Source organism: Daphnia pulicaria, chromosome 6 (assembly GCF_021234035.1).
Source record: "Daphnia pulicaria isolate SC F1-1A chromosome 6, SC_F0-13Bv2, whole genome shotgun sequence".
Classification (NCBI taxonomy): Eukaryota; Metazoa; Arthropoda; class Branchiopoda; order Diplostraca; family Daphniidae; genus Daphnia; species Daphnia pulicaria.
This window is the reverse complement of record NC_060918.1, coordinates 5,100,876-5,121,292: the sequence shown is the minus strand read 5'-3', so window position 1 is coordinate 5,121,292 and position 20,417 is coordinate 5,100,876. Positions and strand designations below refer to the sequence as shown.

At 39.3% G+C, this 20,417-nt stretch overlaps 2 protein-coding genes across 2 annotated transcripts; both read right to left on the bottom strand.

Moving 5' to 3' along the window:
- Nucleotides 1-3,603: 3,603 nt before the first annotated feature.
- LOC124341765 lies at nt 3,604-7,065 on the bottom strand. The gene is made up of 4 exons (XM_046794701.1): nt 6,655-7,065; nt 6,334-6,464; nt 5,847-6,045; nt 3,604-5,676 (listed from the first exon to the last, which is right to left on the bottom strand). Exons 1-4 carry the CDS (start codon nt 6,708-6,710, stop codon nt 4,302-4,304), a joined length of 1,761 nt encoding a protein of 586 aa, XP_046650657.1. The 5' UTR covers nt 6,711-7,065; the 3' UTR covers nt 3,604-4,301.
- A 5,825-nt stretch (nt 7,066-12,890) lies between these two features.
- LOC124341816 (replication factor C subunit 4-like) lies at nt 12,891-15,056 on the bottom strand. The gene is made up of 10 exons (XM_046794763.1): nt 14,842-15,056; nt 14,599-14,775; nt 14,418-14,516; nt 14,281-14,339; nt 14,094-14,131; nt 13,924-14,023; nt 13,768-13,857; nt 13,594-13,697; nt 13,136-13,333; nt 12,891-13,027 (listed from the first exon to the last, which is right to left on the bottom strand). Exons 1-10 carry the CDS (start codon nt 14,958-14,960, stop codon nt 12,941-12,943), a joined length of 1,071 nt encoding a protein of 356 aa, XP_046650719.1. The 5' UTR covers nt 14,961-15,056; the 3' UTR covers nt 12,891-12,940.
- Nucleotides 15,057-20,417: the final 5,361 nt, after the last annotated feature.

Below are 20,417 nucleotides of genomic sequence, written 5' to 3'. Positions count from 1 at the left end.
TTGACGCTTTTGACTGACTGTCTGAGGGGCGTGAGGGGCTCACGTGCCGTTTTTCGCCTTTCCCTCTTCGCACTGTAAATTTCATTTCGCCTTAATGAACCGGTCCTCGTCAAAAGCATTTCACTTAATCATAATACAACAAGCAACAAATAAATGAAGCGAAATAATAATAAATACCTTTTTTTAAAACAAATTTCCCTAATCAACACAATTAAGGACAAAAAAATTTAAACTGATAGACTGGTTATTCTTATGAAATCATATAGTCGGGGTGGAGAGGCATTTGCATTTGTTGTTGATGTAACTCTATCCCAGTTACAACTACTGAGGTACGTTATTCGTCAGTATGTGTGTCTATGTCTAAGTCACACTAGCAAATAACTAGGAGTTCAATTCTCTGAAATCAAAAATGTATTGTGTTCCATTCACAACATCAGCACTTGATCAGTCAAAAAAGAAATAAACTGATAAAACTAAAAGCTGATGTTCGGGTATCAATTGTTCAATAATACACAATATAAAAACTAGTCTATAAATTAATAGTTCGTTGGCAGCAGCAACAAAAAAAAAAAGAATAAAAGAAAAAGGGAAAAAGTTTTGAAAGCCTTAATCCATTCTGAGCCGGGCATTTTCAATAGAGCTGTGTCGGCCATTGTACCTGCGGTTGAAATTCGAAATCCCTATTAAGGTGATCGGTAATGTTGTTAAACCATCATGCGCCTGGCTAGGCTCTTTTAGAACTGCAGTGATGTCGAATAAGCAGACAGAAGGAGGGACGCACGTCGTCCCCAGCAAATAAATAAGATTCAACACCCCATTGTCAAACGCTATATAGCTGCCTTCCTGCGTTCGATAAGCATCCATCCGCAGCACACTATAGTATACAGTCGCAAACCTTTTCACTCCCCGGCATTACACATTCATTTGATAAAGAATTTAAACCCACATCACGGAGAAAACATTCCAATAAGAAAAGAATGAAATAAATGGGTGGAAGAAAACAGCTCCAAATAATTCGATCAGTTTAGGCCCCACGCCTATAGAGATATAGTCAGTCTGCGGCTCTGGGCAACAGGCAGCTTTATTCAATAGTTCCATCAAAACATTTCAACATTTATTTTCTATACTATAAGATGTATTTCTATTCTAAACGACTGCGACGACATTTTTGTAGACCAAAGGTCGAGCAGATAGTGTGTCCCATTATGGAACACGAAATAAGAAAGTAGGCTAGTACATACAACACATCATTATATTCAACTTCCGTGTTTGACATCCGTCGGTGGATCTAACTACTCTAAATATCCATATAGCTTATTCCTCATTTTCTTATGGGACCGGATTGCGACGAGAATGTCTTGTGGCGTGCGTTGTTTCCCGGTGTTTCCGAGTCCAGACTTTTTAAAACTCCAGCCAAAAGCGAAAAGCTGTAAACGGAAAGTTGAAGACGAATGGGAGCGAGACGAGCCATGCAGCGGGGAGATGGGGGGGGGGGGGGGGAATAATGTTGGACGAGCGGTGTTCGCACCCGAGACATATGTGGATTGAAATAAAGGTCTAATCTCTGTCGACGACAATTCAAAGTGAGAATGATTGAACCAATAAGAGAGACCACGAAATCCAGGAACCCCCTCACTGCCGCAACCTCGCCTGTCGTCCAGGACTGCAGGCTGCAGGCTGGCTGGGTGGGTTTATAGGGCAACAGCGACTGTTGGATCTGATATTCTGGTTAGACATAAGGCGGGCTTTACTCTTGAATACCCTGTGCAAGTGTCAGCCAAAACAGCGGGGGTTGTGCCCGCGCCCGCAATAGCAATGGCAGTCCGGGGCCGAATAACAGACGCCATCCAGCCATCCAGCCCCATCCAGCCAGCCGCTTCAGTTATATAGTCGCTACTATTTCAGTGTGTACCGGTATAGAGTCTACAGTGGTGGGCTGTGCGCGCTGGGGTTGGCAGTCATCAATCCTGCTTAGGTGAAGACACCAAGTCATCTAAAATGCAGCTAGCGAGCCTCCTGCTGTTCCGGCTGCCAACGCCTATATACCATCAACTCCAACCGCTTGTATATACAAAACGCTCCTCTATATTATAGCTGCTGTATACAGCTTTTAGATCTAAACGAACTGTGTGTGCAACTCTCACTCTCCCTTTCTCTCTTATTTAGAAGCGTGAGCCCTTTTATTCGCGGCGCTCGCCAAGTACCTCGACGACCATGGGCGTTGCTGGTTATTAATGGACACTTGCTCGTCCGGCTATCTATATACACACACAAAGCTGTATCCGGTGAAGAGTACACAGTTGAACGGTAACAGAGTTGTTGGCTTCTCTCTTTCCGATACTGTTCCCCTCTATTAGTGCCACGCGGGGGGGATTATTCACACATTTTTATCTTATTCGATCTTATTACTCATTTTTTTTTAAATGGAATTAAAAGTCCTTTGGGGGAGGTAAACAAATATTTGTTATTAGGCATGTTAGATCTGTGATAGTTGTGAAATTAAATCGTCAAAACGAAAGAGAAAAAAAGATTTGACGTAACTGATGATGACATAGGGTTCGGTCACATCATTAGGGTAATTTCAACATGCAAAATTTAAAAAAAAATAGATAATTATAACAAAAAAATTTTATTTATTTTATCATATTGCTTGATTTCGACTAACTTAACATAATTGTTAGTTATATAGTTGCCCTCATCAAATGAGCAATAGTTCCTAGGGTTAAAGGGATTTGAAAAAACTCGGCATTTAAATAAGCCTATCATTACCCAATCTGCACATACCCTCCAACTAAACGACAATAAAATCAAGTAAAGTTGAATAAATTAGAGATTGGCAGTTCAAGTTGGCAACCTAAGAGGACAACAAATTTACAGAGAGAGAAAAAATCAATGGCACCAACCTTTCATTTTTTTTTTAAATTAATCTTTATGGCATTCGTGTTATTCTTTCAATATTGCGTTTGTGTGATGTGGAGGGGGAAGTTGGAGATGCGGTAGAAGATTCTTGGCCGCGACTCTCCCCATCCAGCAGCAGCAATGGAGAATATGGTGGAACTGCTCGGCTATCAGGAGTTCGCCGCTTGAGTGAACTCGTCACGGATGAATATACACAGCGGTCATCAGCTTCCTCTATGGCTCCTCCCCAAAAGGCCAAAAGCACATATTCTCGATCGAGTTTTTGATTTTCTTTTTCTTTTTTTCTTTTTTTCTCTTGGTCACATGTACACAGATAAGAAGAACATCGATTGAGTATGTGCATACTATGTATGTAGACTTCATCCGGATCTAGACATCATCATCTCCCCTCAAACACGACCGCAAACATTTTCTTGTATCTTTCCCTAATCTCTTCCTATGGCGCGCGCCTTCAGTCGAAATCTGTTTGACCGAAATGTCGATCATGTCAAACGGCAAATATTAGCTGTAACTATATTATTATACGGCATAGACTAGAAAATAAATGACCTATATATATTCCTACTTATTAATTCGTTGAAATTAACCAATGATTGATCCCAGCTTCTTTTTGGTCAACAGTTATTTCTGCTGCCGGGTTATATATACATCTCTGATTTGGTGTATTTTCCATCAGCTCTCGTGTTACGTGTCAGATTCCACAAACAGCCCACACACATCATTAAGGACATTCGCTCGGGAAATCATTTCATAATATTACTTATCCACTGATATAAATTCGAACGGTTTTACGACAGCAAAGTGATGGCCTATATATGGGGTAGGAGATGTTTAATTCAACATCCTCATTGATTTTCAATGAATTTACACTATATTATAAACAATACATCTTATATGAATCAAAGTTACATGAATTTGTGTTGGGTACTGACGTACTAAATTTTCAAAAAATGAAATTCAATGAAAAAAAAATTCCGAAAGAAACAAAAGTGCCGAAATGAGTAGAAATGCGATTTAACAAGAAGATGAAAAATGAGTCGCGAAAAAAAAAAATTTGAATTAAAAGTTTTTCGGTACGGCGATAACTTGGTGGTATTTTGTGCCTAATCAAAGCAACCGGAATAGATATTATAGAATCGATACGTTTGAAAGTGAGATCGCACATAAGCTATACACTAAGCCAATAACCTTTGTTTCTTTTTGAAATATTAACATTATGATACGATATTTGTATTGGTACTTTCGTGACAAATCGGAGGGGGGCAGAAATTATTACTCGTGTATTTAAAAATTGAAAGAATCAAAAACTGGGATATTAGTAGTAGTAATAATAATATATATAATAGGTGTACGGTTTTGTTTTTTCCTTGTGGACCATTGCATCACCACCAGCGAGACTGTGTCGGCACAAAGGCCAGGGAGTGGGCCTGCATCAAAGGGATGTTTGAGCCGGGAGGAATGTTTGAGCCTGTTGGTAAAGCGGCCATCGAATGCGTTGCTGCTGCTGCTGCTGCTGCCGCTGTCGGATGCAGATTCTGTTGGTTGGCCGCCAAAGCTGCTGGTTGCAGTTGCATAGCGGCCGGATCAGCGGCCGCGTTGACTGCTGCCAGCCCATTCAGACCGAATGCGCTGGCCATGTTTAGGCCGGCATTCATATTAAAGGAGATGGCGCTCATGCAAGCAGCTGCCGCAGCTGCCGAATTAGTCAGCGAGCCTGGGAATTCGTGAGATTGGACAGCGCTGGCGGATTTGTCAGCAGGGCCGGCCATGCTGTAGGCACCGGCACCGCTGCCGCTGTTGGAGGCCATTGAATGACTCAAAGAGGTGGCCATGCAAGTCCGCCCGTTTCTGACCAGAACTGGGACGGCCACTCTGCGGGCCGGTGCCATTGACTGATGATGCTGCAGATCCTGGACGTTTTTCTCGTGCCGGGCCCGTTTGGTCTTGTAGCGGTGATTCTGGAACCAGATCTTGACTTGCGTCGGGGTCAGGTGGATGAGGTTGGCCAAATGCTCCCGTTCGGGGGCCGACAAGTAGCGCTGCTGGCGGAATCGACGCTCCAGTTCGTAAGTTTGAGCTTTGGAGAAGAGGACGCGTCGCTTGCGTTTCTTATTACTCAGGCCCTGCTGCTGATTCTGCTGCTGCTGCTGCTGGTGGTGGTGGTGGTGGCCATCGGCAGGGTTGTTGGATCGGCCCAGGTTGGAGCCGGGCAACTCCTTTCTCCTCAGCAGGGCCTTTCGCTGATGGTCGTCGTCGTCGTTGTCTTCGTCGTCGTCGTCGTCGGCGTCACTTTCGCTGAGTCCGTCGTCTTGCATGCGGGAGTCGTCGCGCAGATCGTCGCAGCTGCTGTGACTAGCATTGAAAACGTCCAGGTCACTGTCGTCCTCCATGAGGCCGTTGTTGCAGTCGGTGCTGTCCGGGCAGGCGTCGTCCTGGCGCAAATGCAATGAGTTGTGCTGGCCGTCCGTTTTGCAGGCGTTGGCGTGTCCCTCCTGGATGGGCGTCGAGCAAGTCGTGTCGGGACTCAGAGGCGTCGTCATTGTGACGTGGTGATGGCTGGCGTTTTTGGCCAGTCGCGATTCCCACCGACTACTGGCTGCCAGCGAGGAGGCCAGCGACAAGCTTTCGCTGCCGTGTGGGTGGTGATGTGCATGGGCCACTAGCCCGAATGGCCCTAAGCCTAATTCGACCAACAAATGACAATTAACATTTGAATGCTGAATCACATTTATTCCTCCCACTCCCTCCCCTAATGAGCTGTTAGAAGAGACCAGATTATTAGACATATTTGAATCAGAAAAAATTTTTGAATTCGTTGCTGTATACAGGCGAATCAGATGTATACAGGCATTCAATATAGATTTGATAAAAATAGAGTAAAAAAACAAAAATGGAAGTAAAAGAATAAACAAAAGGAAAAGGAGAACTTGCTTAGGTTTCGATTTGCATTGGCTATGGCCGACGTAGGCCAGCGAGCGGCCAGGCTGTAGAGAAGATCCGTCGGATAGCCAATCGAGTAATCGGCCGTGTGGTAGCGCGGGAACGAACTGCCGTAAGGTCGAAGTTGATTCTCTTCGACCATTTGAAAAGTGGACGAGAACAAGTGACTGTTGAGGAAACTCGCTTCTATCAAGAAATGAAATCACACATCAATGGACATTGGACAATTACATTTTATTTTTTTGTTTTTGTTTTTTCTTCAAAATCTCGTCCAGTTGCTGAAAGATGAACGAGACGTCTTGGATTCACTGGGAATTTGAACGAAAGCTACGACTACCAACTCACTGAGTATAGACATAACTCACTGCTCAAACAATTAGTCCCACTTGTTCCAAATCAAATAACTACAATAATGCTCTTCTTATAAGTGACGAGCCAAAAGATTTGAAAATACAATTTTGAAAAATGGCATACCATTTGCGGGCGATGATGAAATCGTTTCTGTTGAGGAGCTGGCCGCTTTGACGTTAGGTAAATCGAGAATGTCTTTGACGGTGAAACCCGATGGTTTCGATCCCCCAACGCCCGTCTTCAAGTCCGTCATCCTAATGGCACATTCGTTTCCATTAAATTTCGTTTGGAAAATCAAGCCTCATAACTTAACTATTGCTTGATTGAACCGTCACATCAAATGACATTCAAGTGTTTCAATGTAGCATTTTGAATGCATTATTAGTATGGAAACGTTGTGAAATAACGTCGTAATAAAAATCTGAATGTGGTGTATGAGCTTACTTTTTGGGTCCTTCACTTTTTGAAAGCACCATGGAATCAGCTAAAGAAGTTATCATCGTTTAGGCCAGCACGCCGTCAACGAAATCACTGCTAGCGGTTCTACACGTCTGCTGGATTCACTTTGTGGTATATATCCTCACTGAAGGGGAAAGAGTAGTTCCATGGCGTCAATATAATCTCTGTCCACTTGTGTAATATCGAACAAACTATATGCACAGCTTTGTGCACCGCAGACTCATTTGGCACTACACGATATCAAGCCCCGAAAAATGTGACCAACTGGGAGAATGAAAGAGGGACCTTGTGTCGGACAAGTTTGGCCGTTGTTTAGTTAAACGAACGAGCAGCTTGACTGCATCCAAAGTGACGAGTATATCGGCGCGTGCGTCCGGTGATGCTCTGCTGCGTCTCGTTTCCACTCGTATCGGATACCGAAAGAAATTCAACATTCGCTACTCTCAAGAGTGCAACCGAGACTCGAGCGACTCTTTAGACAGAGTTCGATGGTGGGCGGAGTCACACCCCAGAAAGGGGCTGGACTATTTCATCTAGCCTGGCCCAGCCCACGCCCTATATGTAATAAGGCTAACTCTATCTCCTTAGAGGAGTCTATACTAAACATTCTTATATAGTGGAATTAGAATTACGCAAACCGTTGACCACATTACTACAGGCCGTGCTGTTATGTAATTATTCATAGCATAACGACACAAAACTTTTTGATTTTTGTACCGCTCAACTGGTTTTGCCTCAGAGTTATTTGTTATTTTCAATTCAAAATACAAGTGTTCAATTTGATTCAATTTGTGGTCAAGAGAGAACTAGAAACTATTTAAACACGTCGTTCAGTGTAAGTTAAATACGGAATGATTATTAGCGTCTAGCGTTGTATATTTCTCTGCGGCTTATTCAAGAGTCAATTGCGTGAAAATGGATTTAAGGCATCACATTGGTGGAGGCCGCTGGATCGGGGAGGGAGTCCACTGCTTGGCACCGCAGCAGAGGAGGAGCTTGTGAAAGAGAAAGCCACTAGAAACGACGACCAGCAACCACCACCACTGCTCGATCGATTAAAGGCACTCAAAGTTTCAGAAACCGACTATACATACGGTACTATTGTGCGATAACCCGTAGCTAGCTGCTACACAGAATGGACGTCGCGTGCAGTCAGTCCATTCGTCCATTGTGTCTGTAGTTGTTTTCTTAGTCGTCCTCATCCACTTTCAGCTTCCACAATGGGAAACACCGTTAAACCTACACTGCAGAATGATGAAATCTCAAGTCAAAATGTCATGAAAATATTTCTCAAGTTCAACAACATTCATCGAAAGGGCTTTTATAGTGGGAACAACATAAAGCACTCGAAAGCTGAAATGAAACTGCATGTCTTTGGCATTCCATTAGCATCAGAAATTCACAATCATTAGCGTTTCAATTCAACACATTGAATTAAAATTAAAAAAAAGATGCAACTAACACAATAATCTGTTTCACGAATATTTGAACAATGTTCAAGATCTCGGTGGTAGTTTGGATGGGTCAAAAGTGAGGTGCATGATATTCTCTCTTGAGGTGGATTATTATGACAAAAACGGGCAAAGAATAACGCGATTCGGTGAAATCTACGACATCCTCGGCTCGTCAACTTATTTCCGTCTCGCACGTAGATATTCTGGCATAGTATTTCTATTTGAATCAGTTTCTGAACCGAGCTCAACAGGCTCTGGGCTCTTTTCTGAGCTAAGGTGCTTATTAAAAGTAGCATGTCGTCTATAGGGTCTTGGTCCATTCTGAAGAGCCCGAAAGCCCTTTCAAAGATGTCTGAGCACGTTTTCAAATTAACGCTTTCGTCGACAACAACAGCAACACCTTTTCATAGTTTGGTTTGCGGAGCTTCTCGACATTTATTCTTCCAGACGGAAAGTTCACCACGATGCAAACTATACACACTTATTGGATACAGCAGCAGCAGCAGCAGCAGCAGCAGCAGAGTTTAAGTACTTGTCTATATGTAGGTGTCGGACTCCAGCGGCATCAGCTATATCTCAAGGCGAAGGGCTGTAGTATGCAAGCGTTTCTGACGTTCGCAGGACCTTATTTCCTTATTTAAATGAAATAAGTCAAGTTATTGGCTGGCATATCAAGTCAACGAATTGAAACACGTTTACCGCCGACATATCGCTGCTGCGTACTTATACCTAACGGAGCTGCAATCTGCATGCTATCATCACGATGCGACCACCTATAACCTGCCAATGCGGTAAAGGTTTTTTAAAATAAAATGAAAAAACAGTTCGAATTTTTTAATTATTTTCTCCCATCATGCAGCACTCCACTCAGAAAACAAGGAGAGAGAAAAAAGGAAAGGGGATCTTAATAACCAGTTGAAAATTGACGTTTATTTAGGATAGGGTAAATAATAATACAAAAATTGATCATCGGATCAGAATTGGCAATTGGAGAGCTATAATAAAGATTTAACGAAGCTTTTTATTTGAAGGCCTTTTCGTGGCGATAGGTTATATTAACTCATGTGATAATATTATAGGTATTTATTGTTTGTCAAGGCATCTTTATACCGACGATATATTGTAAACAAGTCATTGAATTCCAGTAGGAACATTCAAATTATATTAAGAGCGGACCTACACTTTAATTTAGCAGGAGAAACATACAACTAATACAAGAAAGTAGTTGTTTCACTCGTTTAAATAACGACAACGAAAATAACGTATTAACGAGCCTCGTTATCGACTTTTTTGGAAAATGCTCGTTTTTTTCGTTAACGATAACGAAATGGCTGTTTTTTTCGTTGTTTTCGTTAATTTGTTGCTAAATTTTCGTATCAAAACCGTAGAGATTTCAAATTTTTTGACCACCAGGGGGAACTTTTTTTTCCCTCAAAATTTTGGAATTTTCAATTTTGGGATGACCACCTACTAGCAACTTAGCGATCCCCTAGCGAGGAATTAGGTCATTATTTTCGCTACATAATTTGGTCTAACTGGCCTTAGAAAACTAGGTTCTAAAAAAAAATTGTAAGGTAAACGATAACGGTCGCAAAAAGAAAAAAATGCGACACGTTTAAATTAACGAAACGAAGAACGAAACGAATGAAAAATTGAAAAAATAACGATTAACGATAACGATAACGAATCCAAAAAAGCACAACGGTGAAACACTACAAGAAAGGAGACGTTGGGATAAAATTCGCCAGTAAAAAAAAATGACCAAAAACAAAACAACGAAAACAACAAAAATGAGGTTCGAAAATGTAGTCGTAATTTTAACTTGTCGTCATTTGATGTAAATTTGCTCTCTATTATAGGCCTATCAATCGTTCCTGAAACTATTAACTTCTTTTATAACCAATTTTTAAATGTACACACAGCGCTAAAATTCTCCAGTTTGTTTAACATTAGTAGGTAGCAATTTTAAAGAAGAAAAAGCAAATCAGAATCGGCATTTAAAAAAAAGGATTTGTAGCTCATTCACGGCAGTTCACGATACGGTTCGTATTACTGCTACATCTGATGTCACCTTTTAATATATTAACTGTTAACAATAATTAGGCCGTTTCATCATCTGCGTATATAAAAGTCCTGCGATTACAAGTTTTCAAGTTCAAGTCTATATTATTGCAGTTGTTAATAGAGCCGTTGTTATCAATGGTATAAACACGAAGGTAAACACATTCAATTAATTTGACGGAGAAAAAAGTGTCAATTTCTAAAAACTAACGCAGCAGCATTTTTGTCATTTCGATAGTTAATTTGTGCCTTTATGAAGAATACCTGGAATCTCTTTACTATAGTGGCAAAGCCAACTGAAATATAGACGTTGGATTCTTCTATTTTTTTTTCCGGAAGTCGATTTCCTCTTTTATTATAATCCTCCAAATTCGCCTTGCCTTTATGTCTCGTTTCTGAATATTGACCCCTCGGCTGTATCGCAGCGACGAGATTTAAAGGTGACAAGGCTGTCAAACTATAGAACCCCGCTGTTGTGTGTTTGGGGCCAACTGTGTTCAGTCGGTAAGCTTTTGTACGAGCTCAAGCGGGTGGAAAATGGATGGATTTAGCCCTTGCTTGGTCGCTATTTATTGGACTACAAGGGAGATGGGAACGTTTTCTACGAATGACCCACTTAACTACGAGCCAACGCTTTCCTTTCCTTCCAGTCCTCACCTTTTTTTCTCGACTGCAAATCTCTCATCCTCGAGCTAGTCGATCACTCCTGCTGCTGTTGCTCATGTGAGCACCACCATTTACCTTATCCGCTTTCTCACTCCCCTAGCCAGTAGCCACCCTCTTCCTCTATCGGCAATATCGGCACACGGGGAGAGATTTCCAAAGCAGAAGCGACAAGGGCGTAGACACTGAATGGTTGACAGCCGATAGGCCTACCGCTTATAGATGTAGCTATACACCTACATACCTCCGCGAAACGTATGGCTTGTGCACACCTACAACATATCATGTATAGTTGAGGAGCACAACCCTATGTCAAATCGGTCGTGCCACATTTCACGAATTTTTAGTGGGTAATAGACTGTACCGATGCTAATCTCATAATCAAATGCTAAGTAATACGCCCATCGTGATTACAAAGGGTTTGGAACATCCTATTTGGTCCTGTTTAACGATTGAGAATAGTGATTCATCAAAAATAGTGATTTTAAAGAATAGAATTTCAAACATTACGAGTTACATCATTACAAATTCATTTAGCAATAGATTTCAGTTTGGGAAATAATCATTTTTGATACTTACTGCAGTACCAAAATTAGACAATTAATCTGGGTTTATTGAAATGCTTTTTTTTTAATTGAATCAGTAATAACTCGACGATTTCGCCATCTAGGGTGCAATATTCGAGTCATTTTTTATGTACTATGTTAAACGGTTTAATGGATAGCGGCCGATGACGCGCAGCGCAGATGGGTTGCTCATGTGTAAAATAATATCTAACCAATCGCAACGTTGTTAAACTGCCAAAAAAATTTCGAATTGATTATGATACGTACCCTAGAAGTCGTTGAGTGTTAACTGCTCTATCATAAAAAACAGAGCTGATAAATAATAATCAGCAAAAAGCCAAATTTCATATTGATGATTCCTGTTTTAAAAAAAATCTTTATCGGGATTAGTCTAATCGTGATCACCACATTTCTACTGCCGCTGGTGTCTAACGTTCATTTTTTAGAAAAGAACTAGGCAACTAGCGTTCTGTAAACTCTATGGAATAGCTTATTTCGTTACAGCCAACGACAACATTGCATTTGATATAGATTTACATCTCTAAATTTGCACAGACCGCGAAATTTGATTTTGAAAAGAGATCCGCCTAAAATCGACTATTCGATTTATTTCTATATGGTTAAATCAGAATTTTAGCTTAATTCTACCATTTTGGTAAATCCAATTTTTTTTTTAGTTAAGTTAAAGTGTAGATAATAGATTGTCAGTCAATTCATCTCTTTTAAACGTGTACAGACATATACAGGTAATCTGTGAGTAATACAATACATATTCAGAATCAATCAACTTTGACAGCTGAAACCAACAACGCCGGACAGGAAAGATTTACTTGAAGTAAGGCTAAGCGATAAACTAAGGCGATAGTGTTTTCTCTGTTGATTCTTTTCTGCAGCAAAGTAGCTTGACGTGTCAAGGAAAACAAGCTTTAGACGGATCTTTTCAACCTAAAAGGTTCTGCTCGTGTATTATAGTAATCTGCTTTCAAAATCTAAAACAACTTGTGATCACGGTTCAACCACTTCCAGTTGTCTGACACAAAAAGTTCAAGGAAACAAAATAAACATTTAGAAGCGATTACTAAGTCAAATTGATACACCATAAGATTATTTACCGCCCCAAATTATTCCATTCATTAACAGAAATACTACATTGTATTATTGCGGCCAATTAATGCTGATACAATTTTTTTCAAAACAGCGTTCAGTGCGTTCACCCCCTTCAAGCCAAGGCAAAAAATTTATATTTGAGATTGTAGGGAACTGATTTTTTCCTAATTTCATTGAATCTTTTATGGCAAGTTTTAGTGACAGGAAGTAGCAATCTCAACAAATATTTTTTTGCTAAATTTCAGTTTGCTAAACATTTTTGTTTTCTTTTTTAAATATGCCATCTTTAAATCTTGAATTATATTTAACTCAGGCTTTAAACGATATATTTACATTTTTGATCAGCTCGATTGTTTTATTACTTGATAGCGAGTTGCTATAAGAAATGTATTCCAATAGAAGAAATAGAATTACAAAGAACTATTGGAACGAATTCATGATAGTACAGCTAAGATCTAACAACTGAAGTTGTTCATCAGCTCCTTCCGCCAAACGGTGATCACAAATCTAATCAATAGAAAATACGATTGAAAAAATTGAGTTAAACTAAACGCGACAAGCCTATAGAAATTAGCACCGGTAATCGTAACAAAAACTTTTGAATGAACTTTATACCGCCAGCTTTTCGCATATCACGTTCTTCTGCTTGGATGAAAGTTCTGTGGAAAAGACGATTCGTTCATGCAGTTGGTTAAGAAGCTGGGAAACCGAAAATCCCTCAGCCGAAAAATTGTTGATAAATGACTGCATTGCATCATATGATCCGGAAGTACATTTTTCAAGCAGGCCTTCAATCCAACAACTTGGCACTCTCTTCAATAAAAACATAAAATATTCTTTAAACGAGATGCGATGCGATGGTTAGTAAAATATGATTTTAGTACAACTAGTAATTTGAACGATTTATATAGTTTTTTGGCATAAAAAGGCGCATAAAAACCTCTATAAGGAATTTGAACATAAATCGAAACACAATAATCACGAATATGTCCGATAGGTAATAATAATAATTCCATCTACTACGTTTTCAACTTCACAAAGTGATAAATAAAACAATAATTTAAAAAACTTACCCCTGTAATTTCATAGATGTCTTCAATGGTTGGGGATGCTTCAGAATTCAAATTGGCGATAGATTGAAGAAATGTAATCGCCCTTCGAAGATCCCCTTCGGATGCTAACAAAAAATGAACCAGATATGTTAACCGATAAAAATGTATAGTGGAAGGATATATGTGTGTATGTACCTTCGATTAAACTTTCCAAAACTTCTTCTGAGCATGACATATTTTCAGCAATACATATATGTTCTAGTCTTTTGACCAAAATTTCGCGAGCTGATTTTTCAATAAATCCAACTTTTACATGTTTACACTAGTCACAACATTTAACAAATATCTTACGGAGTGGTTTAAATCTAAACTTGGAGCATCTTGACGTTAAGGGCTCTATGATGCGGCTTACGTAGTTACAAATAAGGCAAAACCGAGTCGATTTCGTCTCCTAGAGAAATTATCACGTTTATGGGAAACCTTAAATATAAATTGCTATAGAATTTATTTTGAAATATTACCTTCTCCATGGTTCGGCGGAGAGCCGCTTGTGCAGCACCTATCAGTTAAACAATGTCAATTTGAATTTTTATATGCCAATAATTCCTAGATACTAAATGAAATGCTATCATGGAAAATGGTAAATTTAGTTATTGGCTACACAATTAAACACTATAATAATTTGTAAAAAAGTTTTTTTTTAACCACCTGTCATAGAATCTGCTTCATCCAAAATCACAATTTTGAAAGGAGGGCATTGTTTTCCACTGTACAAATATAATTAGTTAAATACAACAAAATATAGTGTGCTACGATTTCTTAAAAAAAAAGGTTTCAAAACTTACTCAGGTCTAACTGAGCTAACAGTTCTTTGAGAGAAAATCTTGACTTTTTCTCTTACAACTTGGATACCTCGTTCATCTGATGCATTCAATTCCAAAACCCTAGATCAAAAACATTAGCTTGTGCAATAAGATGTCTTCTGTGAAACAAAACATTACATAGGTTGGAAGAAAAACAATTTACCTATCCTTGTAAATATCACCAAAAAGATCTCGGGCAGCTGCTAAAATGGTGCTGGTTTTACCAGTACCAGGTGGACCATAGAAAAGCAGATTTGGAAGGTCAGCCCCTTGGAGTGATTTTTGAAGTACTGCAACGACTTCTTCCTGATATGAAACTTCATCAATTGTTCGAGGACGGCTGGAGTATGTCAAATGATTACAAAACTATTTCACATATTATAAAATAAAATTCAAGTTTGTTTACTATTTCTCGACCCAAGGTATTAAAGAATGCTTTTTTTCTTCAACATTTCCAGGAAGTAATGGCACTCCACTTCCCTTAGACTGATTAGAGAGCTTTCCAGTTTTTAAAAATGAATCCATTTAAGCAATTCTTGTCATTAACAGACTACGAAAAATTTGAAGTAGAGACTGCGATCTTTTTATCTCGCGCACCAGAGATGCTTTAGCTTGTCGCTAGGGGCAGGTCGAACGATTTTGAAAAAAAGCAGCTCTATTAATTTTGTATGTCTATGATAGCTCTCCCCGATATTCCGGTAATTATTATTTGTAATCTATTATCATATAACGGAATTCGATGGTTTGATAAATAAATGTTACCCCCCATTTCCTCTACATTTCTTTGCTGGTTCTTGACTTCTTGTTGTGGCTTGTAGGTATTGTGCAATGCTGTGTTGTTGTTGTTCCACTTCGCGGGTCTTTAACTCATACAGCGTTGAATGATTACTATTACTGCTATTACTAGAATGCGCGTGCGCCTTGCGCGGACACTAAAATGCGCGGAATTTGTCTTGCGCGGAAAAAACTAAAATCAGAGCTATAGACCTTATTCCAATCAAAAGGTATGGGTCAAGCCGACCCCTTTGCGTCGCGTTGCAGTGTAAAGGGGTGACGTGAACAGCAGATTTTTATTTGGCTCGCCCGATGTGGTTTGCGCATAGGCTTGACGGGTAAATCGTGCCCGAGGGAAGAATAGGGAGGAAAGGAAAGTCTGGTCCCCTCTTTTTTTCATTCTTTCCTTTCCTCCTTTGCTGTCTTCTTCACACTTCTGGATGCCCTTATCTACCACTTATTCTACTTTTCACTACGGAATTCTCGTAGAGCATTTGACGGCAACATTTTTAGGTCTTTCTTGAGGCCGCAGGCATATTGCATAACGAGCTTCTCTGTTCTCTTTGTGAATACTAGACAACCGCTCGGGTTGGCGGTAGACAACACTACCGCTCGGGTTGGGCCCGCGGACTCAGCGATACGCCCCGGCGCCCGTCCCGTAAAAAAAAATACATCGGTGGGTTCATGTTTCCTGGTTAATTTTTTTCATGGCCCGGGTTACAGCCCTAGTTATAACTATAGAACGGGTTAAGCTAGAACGTTGCGGAAAACTTTGATATGAAGAGCTTCGCAAGCTCTATAAAACCGTTGATTGATCGTCATATATTTTGCATGAGATTTAATGTAGTCAATTCTAAATTGAAAACAAATTTTATTTTTTTACCCATTCTATTCCCTTTCTTCACCCCCATTTCAGCGAAACATTTTATGTCTGAGGTCTGGATCGAACTCGGAACCTACTTTTTATATCGCTATTTATGTATGACATACATAATATAATAGGTTTGCGCCGAGTGCTCGAACAACTATATACCACCCTTAATGTTAGTAAAAAAGAAATGTTTATAACAAAATGCTATGGGTTGGGTTGACGATGGGTTGTAATGTCTAAATCCGTCAGTACCAATTCAAGTTCCATGAAAATGATTGGGGAAAGCCAATATAATTTAGTCTATTTAGAATGGCACGTACGTTGTGCCATGGTCATTTTATTATAGTAATTTGCATTATTTTAAACCAAACTTTCTTCCATTCTACAATAAATGTCAGAGACTTAAGCGCTCGTTTTTATGTTACGGCTACGGCTACGGCCAAAAAAAATTTCGTCGCGATCCGACAAAAATTTGATTTTTCGGATCGCCGAGAAAAAAAGCAGAACTCCATAAGTTTCTCTCTCGCGCACGGGCGCGTTCCCAAACTTCTGGTAGCTATTAGCATTTGTCGATAACATTGTTGTAGTGTGTTGCTGTTTAATGAATGCTATGCCTACCATCGTACCACCGTGGTAAAATGTAAACATCCCATTGATAACAAAATAATATGAAATCGAAATCTTTGTATTATGGCTCTTTTTAGGAGTAACATGAACGGAATTTACGTGAGAAAACAAACAATATTTTTGACTCAAATGTTTCTTGACTGTAGCGGTTTCCTTTTACACTGATCTTGTTTTGATTTTTTTACTGGGACAACATTTTCAGATTCTTTGTTCTTCTTCTTTTCTTCTGTCACACAATTTTTGCAAATCCAATTTCGTCCAAACCTTTTTTCGCGGAGGCTTTACACAACACTTATGATAAACACTTATAATGAAGTCAATGTTTGCACAAACTGCTGTCTTCATTTGATTTTAATGGATCTTAGCAGCACGTCTTGTAGTTTGATGAATTTGCTGATATGGTCAAAATATCAACTCCTTCTGCAGTTCCCTGTAGAGCAGTATTCACTAAGACTACATCCGACGATGGGGATAGACGTCGACGAAGTGAGATAGGGTAGCAGTAGCAGATATAGTAGTAATGACTTCAATCCTTAAGAAGTGTTCACAGGGCAATGGTGGGAGAATGATGTTTTTCATGTAGGCTACATACAGGTCTTTGATTTAATAACTTCAACAACCTTTGCATCAATGGGAACTAAAATAACAGCTACGTCCGATTCAATGAACGCCATAAAAATGCAGAAATTACGATTGGTCACCATCCTTTGGTGTTGTACCTGGAAATAATAAGGGTGTTTTTTTTCCATTGACAATGCGCTTGTTTCATTGTCATGCATTAAGAAAAAATCATTGTTTTTTTAGCAACGTCAATCAAAGATGATTCGTCCTTATGCTTCCATGAACATTTAACCTCGACAACGCCATTCCAATGACAGTCACAATGAAATAAACCGTCTGGTGTGGCCCCCGTTCCAACACGTCGTTGAAAGTATTAGACCACATTTAACAATTGTGAACCCGACATGCACTTTGTTTTTCTGTAGGAAATCACAACCTTTTTTGATGCACCTCGACTCATTTTCTATACCATAGCTAAAAGAGATAACATATTATTGATGGATGAGCTATGAATGAAATGTTTCAATGAAATATACCGCGTAGCTTCTGTGGAGAAATGGTGTTTAGCTGGATAGCAAATTTTCTTCAACAGCGACTGAGGGAATCTCTAAGTTGGTATGGCAAATTGCATACGAATTTGAGGCCGTGCTTAGCCCGGCACGATAACGGTTCCACAGTGGTGTCTTATGCTGTCTGATGGTGATCTTGCGACATCATCTGATTGAATTTGAGAGACAAAAAATGATTCAATTTTAACAAGTCTCTCGCATTCTTGTATAACATCAGTGTATGGTTTTTGGTAGAATGCAGCGTTGAATATTTCTGACAATGCCAACGGGAGTGTCGGTGGTTTGAAGTTATCGGCATAACTATCGAGAACTAACAATTGGTGGTCATTTCTGGAACGTTGTTGCTGTTAACAATCTTTCTTTGCTGAATTAATGTCTTTTCAGTTTCTGTTTTTTCCTCTCATTTCCGTGACGTGTTCAGATCGCCAATTTTTTTTATTAAAGCCTACTTATTAAAAGAATAAAGATTACTTAGAAATGCAGTTTTTCCATCAATTGCTTATTTTTATTTCAACTTACCACCGCTCGTCTTGGATATGTGTCTAACCACACGTTCTGTTTCGCTGTACATGGTAGTGTTTTAGCAGTTATTACACTATAAAGTACGACTCCTACATGACAACAAACTCCACCAAGTCTAGAATGAATATAATGTACTCATTAGTATGTAAGTTTAATCGTATTCAATCTGCAATATAATGTATGGTATGATATCTTACCCTACTATACATTGACAATGTGCTGCGAGGATTATATTGTTTGTGTTTATACACACCGAAGGCAGCAGTTGTTTTTTGGTTAAGAACTGTGAATGGTGGACAAGGGCAGTAACGATAACTTTTCCATCAGCAAGTTGAATTCTAGGGGGCTGACAAAAAAGGGCTGACACCCAACCACTTGTGACGTTCTAAATTGCATTCTGCATGGTTTTCATGGCATTCAGTTGTAATTTGGTATCTTTACTCCTTCTTTCTATAAGGCACATGTACAGCTCGTGCTCTGTAATTGTTGATAGGAAGTTTTCTAACACAGTTATGGACTTTTGCCACATTTCCTTTGGTAAGACATATGGGCAATCAACATTGCACTTACACAATTTGTCGATATAAATCTCTTTTTCCTTCGAAACAAGTCCTTCTGCGTAAGCCGAGTATTTAAAAAGGATAATGCTATCAAATAACTGAGTCCCAACATCACTATTTTCACTAATCATGACAAGGCGAATCGTCTGTAGCTAAACAACTTCAGAGAATCAGCTCAGCTGATGTAAACACTGACCATCAATTAATTTTCATAAATAAATTTGACGTTATATAGATTTAAAAATTATTTAGTGTATTATCAATCCTTATAAAGAATTTAGTTACAAAAGATTTCTTTATAAAATTTAGTTTAACTATTTTTAATGTTAAAATAAAGGTTCTCTTCATAAGGCCTGAGAGAAAAAAAAAACCTAAAACTTTTGTATCAACGTGGCCGGTGAGAATCAACCCATGTGCCTTTAAGATGTACTGCAATTCTTCACTGGGGAAAGGATTGTTGCACCTTGGGACGAATAGGTGATTCCAGATGCGCATTCGTCAAAGCCACTGATGGCTTTCACCACCCTGTATGGTTTCGAACTGTGCTCAAAAGTTGACAGCCACTCTAACAGAGGAATATTAAGTAACGAGAGATGTGTTGATTGAGGCAGTGGCTCACCAAATTGTAGTTCACTATTATTAAAGAGACTTGAAACTTCAGTGTTTATTTTACTTGAATCTGTTTGAGGGTTCATCAAGTTCAATTAAGTAGCTTTGTTTCCTTGTTATTGTTTGCTTGAAACAACCTTCACGTTTCATATCGTGTTTGTGTGTTTGTGATTTACAAAGCAATTTCTTTGTCAGGATCCTTCAAAAAATTTAACCCTTCTCTTTTGTCTTTTTCCTTACACTTTCCCCTAAGATTTAAAAATCTGTCAGTGGAATGATTTTGAGAGAGACTTGAAACTTCAGTGTTTATTTTACTTGAATCTGTTTGAGGGTTCATCAAGTTCAATTAAGTAGCTTTGTTTCCTTGTTATTGTTTGCTTGAAACAACCTTCACGTTTCATATCGTGTTTGTGTGTTTGTGATTTACAAAGCAATTTCTTTGTCAGGATCCTTCAAAAAATTTAACCCTTCTCTTTTGTCTTTTTCCTTACACTTTCCCCTAAGATTTAAAAATCTGTCAGTGGAATGATTTTGAACGATTTTGAATCGAATTTCAATTCTGTTCACTGAAATGGAGTATGATGTCAGACGTATTTCTTCTACACGGGTAAAAGCTGTTGATTGCCATCCAAGAGAGCCCAGGCTGTCACTTGTTTACTTTGAAAGCTGTTTTCCATGAAGGCATTGCACGAGAGAGTGGCTGATCGATTCAGTCAACCTGCTGTTAGTCCCTGCTGTTCGGATCTGATCCTGTGGCCAGTTTTCGCGTGCCACTGCACACACTGCACACACATGATGCTTTCAAGGCTTCTCACAAGATTGATGACGATATTATTGGGTGAAAAAGGTGCTCAAACTTTTGTGGGGAGTTATGTAATTACAGTGATCT

What these genes read in the sequence shown, in the direction of transcription:
- LOC124341816 (XM_046794763.1), bottom strand. Translation starts at nt 14,960, where the DNA reads ATGGATTCATTTTTAAAAACTGGAAAGCTCTCTAATCAGTCTAAGGGA. An exon ending in ATACCTTGGGTCGAGAAATA is followed by an intron (nt 14,776 to 14,841) that starts GTAAACAAACTT and finishes GACATACTCCAG; the next exon opens with CCGTCCTCGAACAATTGATG. An exon ending in GTTTAGATTTAAACCACTCC is followed by an intron (nt 13,858 to 13,923) that starts GTAAGATATTTG and finishes TTGAAAAATCAG; the next exon opens with CTCGCGAAATTTTGGTCAAA.
- LOC124341765 (XM_046794701.1), bottom strand. Translation starts at nt 6,710, where the DNA reads ATGATAACTTCTTTAGCTGATTCCATGGTGCTTTCAAAAAGTGAAGGA. An exon ending in AAAAGTGAAGGACCCAAAAA is followed by an intron (nt 6,465 to 6,654) that starts GTAAGCTCATAC and finishes ATGTGCCATTAG; the next exon opens with GATGACGGACTTGAAGACGG. An exon ending in GCAAATCGAAACCTAAGCAA is followed by an intron (nt 5,677 to 5,846) that starts GTTCTCCTTTTC and finishes CTCTTCTAACAG; the next exon opens with CTCATTAGGGGAGGGAGTGG.